The sequence below is a fragment of the Musca autumnalis genome, unplaced genomic scaffold (genome assembly GCF_047663935.1).
Source record: "Musca autumnalis isolate F117 unplaced genomic scaffold, ASM4766393v1 scaffold_2, whole genome shotgun sequence".
Lineage (NCBI taxonomy): Eukaryota > Metazoa > Arthropoda > Insecta > Diptera > Muscidae > Musca > Musca autumnalis.
This window is the reverse complement of record NW_027411755.1, coordinates 89319232-89322820: the sequence shown is the minus strand read 5'-3', so window position 1 is coordinate 89322820 and position 3589 is coordinate 89319232. Positions and strand designations below refer to the sequence as shown.

At 33.8% G+C, this 3589-nt stretch overlaps 1 protein-coding gene across 1 annotated transcript; it reads left to right on the top strand.

Moving 5' to 3' along the window:
* The first annotated feature begins 713 nt into the window (after positions 1 to 713).
* Positions 714 to 2726, top strand: LOC141394197 (5-taurinomethyluridine-[tRNA] synthase subunit GTPB3, mitochondrial). Its single transcript, XM_073968173.1, has 3 exons — positions 714 to 1343; positions 1405 to 2153; positions 2223 to 2726. The coding sequence occupies exons 1-3, from the start codon at positions 867 to 869 to the stop codon at positions 2464 to 2466; spliced, it is 1470 nt and encodes a 489-aa protein (XP_073824274.1). The 5' UTR covers positions 714 to 866; the 3' UTR covers positions 2467 to 2726.
* The last annotated feature ends 863 nt before the right edge of the window (positions 2727 to 3589 follow it).

Genomic DNA, 3589 nt, shown 5'->3' with positions numbered 1-3589 from the left:
CATCATTATATGGTCGCTAAAATGTGCAATATTAGGGATTTTCCTTACGCCGTTTACTTTGTGCGTCCACACAAGCAAAATTGTAATAAAATTACGTCTCCACATTGCCTGCGTGGGTAGATATAGAATGTTTTTATTTCGTGTCATATGACATTGATAGATAGTGTAAACTACCTCTTACTTACCAAATCATATGAGCTTTGTTCCTTTACTTTTTTAATGGTAAGAGTGGTAAAAGAGAAAAGTGTCAAAATTGTTCAAAATTGCTCTCTCGTGAACATTTTTACCAGAAAAGTAAAGGAACGGAAAATGGTAGATCCGGCAGCAATGTCAGAAAAAACATAAAAAATCAATTTCCGTCTTTTATTTCACAGTTTTTAATTTAGTGTTGTCAGTGTTCGACTTTTTCTTCGGGTTTTCGTCCATTTTGTGAAATAATCGTCAAACAAAAGTCGAAAAATCAGCTCTGCCATTTTCTACCCGCAGAAATTTTGCTGGTAGCCTGTGGTAGAAGAGAAAGCCATTTTCGATCTCTCTCCCCTCTCACTCTCTTAAAAATTGCTTCCAGTTTTGCCACTTTTCGGGGTTAAGGAACGCTTTGCAGGTTAAAAATGGTAACAAATGGTTAAAATGGTAACCTCAGGTAAGTAAAGGAACACAGCTATGGTTTTTTGTTTGATTTTTCATAGCGAATTCCTAGTTTTTGACGTTTTAGATTCGATCAGCTGGGCTGAGGCATCTACCTTTCTAATTGTACCATGGCCTCTGTTTATGAATTTTGACATTTCAAATCTTTGTTTATCTTTGAATTCGCTTGCTGGGGACATGATAAACTTGAAGAATAGATTACAAAACAACTTTTTAGGATGTTTGTTTTAAAAGGATCTAATTATATTGCATTTAAAAGATATTCAACTGCTTCAACAATATATGCCCTTAGTTCAGCATATGGAAAATGTGGCGTTTCGGTCATTCGAGTATCTGGTCCGCAGACTAGGAAGTGTCTTCGTAACATCGTTGGATCTGCCACACTCAAAGAGCGGTATGCTCATCTTAAATCATTTTATCACCCCAAAACAAACGAGATGATAGATAAAGGTTTAGTATTATGGTTTCCTGGGCCATCATCCTTTACTGGTGAGGACTGTTGTGAGTTCCAGATTCATGGCTCTATAGCTGTAATAGCAGCGATGCTTGATGCGTTAAGTCATATATCGGGTCTTAGGCCTGCAAAACCTGGAGAGTTTACAAAACGCGCTTTCTTTGGCAATAAATTGGATCTGACGGAAGTTGAAGGATTAGCAGATCTCATACATGCTGAAACTGAAGCTCAAAGAAAACAGGCAAGGAATTGTTTGATATTTTTGTTGTGTTATTCTAAACCATGAATGTGAATCGTATTAGGCTTTACAACAATGCAACGGCTCCCTTTCTCGTCTATATGATAACTGGCGAAAGTGCTTGATACGTTCTGCAGCACATTTGGAGGCATATATAGACTTTGGTGAAGATGAAAATATCGAGGAAGATGTTGTAGTAAAACTTACAAAGGATTTGAAAAAAATGCAAGAAGAAATTACTTCACACTTAAATGATCAGAGACAGGGCGAAATGCTAAGGGATGGAGTACGAACTTGTATTGTTGGAGCTCCGAATGTAGGCAAAAGTAGTTTTCTTAATATTATGTGTCAAAGGGAAGTGGCTATCGTTTCTCCCGTAGCGGGTACAACACGGGATGCTATTGAGTCGACATTGTCATTTGGTGGTTATCCCGTGCGTTTCGTTGACACTGCAGGACTTAGGTCCCGTACAACGGATATTATAGAACAACAAGGCATACTAAAAACTAAGAAGAGTTTAGAAGATGCAGATTTAGTTCTTCTAGTAACAGACGCACTACATTTCAAAGAATTTAATGCATTTGATACTAGTAAAATTGATTCATACTGTTTAGAATATATAAAAGAACTTGATTTAAACCAAGATATCATCAAAAATAAACGAGTTCAATTAATTGTTAATAAGATAGACCTGTTATCGCAAGACGAAATTGAGGTGTTAAAAAAATTACCGATGGTTATTGGTATATCTTGTAAAGAAAAACAGAACTTGACCGATTTAATGGGAAAGTTAGAAACGCTACTTCGAGAACTGTAAGTATTTTTACAGTGTTTTATTTAACTTTTATCTAAAAAAAGAAAAACCATTATTCTTTATTACAGTTGTGGATCCCCATTGCCTGAAGCACCTCGCTTAACACACGCAAGATATCGAGTGCATTTACATCGCTGCATTGAGCATATCAAAGAATTTCTGGAAGAGTACTCGCCAGATGTGTTTCCAGACTTGGCCATTTCTGCCCTTAAGCTTAGAAACGCCATTAAAGATATCGAACGTATAACCGGCCATGTTAGTACTGATGATATATTAGATGTAGTTTTTAAAGACTTTTGTGTGGGAAAGTAAATAGTTTAAGGAGGTACTCACCATTATTCAAAACTGACAGTCAACGTATTTTTACGACAATTTTCGGGCAAATAAGAACTTTTGTTTAGCTAAAAATGTTTGAAATACAATATTGAAAGTATTACTTAGTTATTTTAAAATTATTTAGCTAGACTTTGATATAAAGGAAATAGACCTCCATGACCGTCAGTTTTGTTGGTGCAAGGGACATTTATACAAAGTAGATGAATAAATTACAACAACTAACAAATTTACAAAAACAAGATTGTTGTTATTGAACATTAAATGTCAAAGAAAATATTGAATAATAGACACAACGACACGTTGTAAAAATTTTCTCAGGAAAAACAAATACAATTTGAAAATTCTCTAAAATAGAACAAATTTGAAATTTGAAATGTAAACATAAAGCATTTAGAACTGTCGTAAGTCCTTTTTATTAAACGTTTATGATGAAAAAGAAGTATTTTAAGGTAGCAAATTTCAAAGTTTCAAATTTCATGAGTAGACCCTATTACATTTTGAAACCCAAATTTACAAAAAGGTAAAAATACAGCTACAACTTCTACCTTCTATAAATGTGCCTTGCACTGTACTGCACAAATTATTGAGTAAAAACATACATATTTACTTTGCATATGCCATTAAATACATACATACATATGTATATAGAGTTTTAAATACTTTCTATGCGATTTGAGAAATATTTTTGTTGTGAGTCTTTTTTTATTGTCGAGTCGGCTTGTTTAAAAAATGGGCATAAATTGATTATATAAACACCTGGCGGAAAATCTGAAATTTTTACCACAGGTAGGGCTTTCCCTCCTGATTACAAAAATATACAGTTTTTCGGGGGAAAGTTCAAACTTCCCGAGATATGTGCCTTTGAAATTCCGAAACACGCCCCTTTATTACTCGGTTTTTGGTAAAGAGAAAAATCTGAAAATTTTTTTTTTTTTTTTTTTTTTTTTTATTATTAAGTCTATAGATAATACATGTATCCTTACAGACTAAAAATATACATATATACAATTACGATTGGATGGAAGTGTTATGTATTAAGATGTAATATTATTTTCCGTTTTAAAGCATCTTTATTTTCAGACAGATCGATCTGATTATA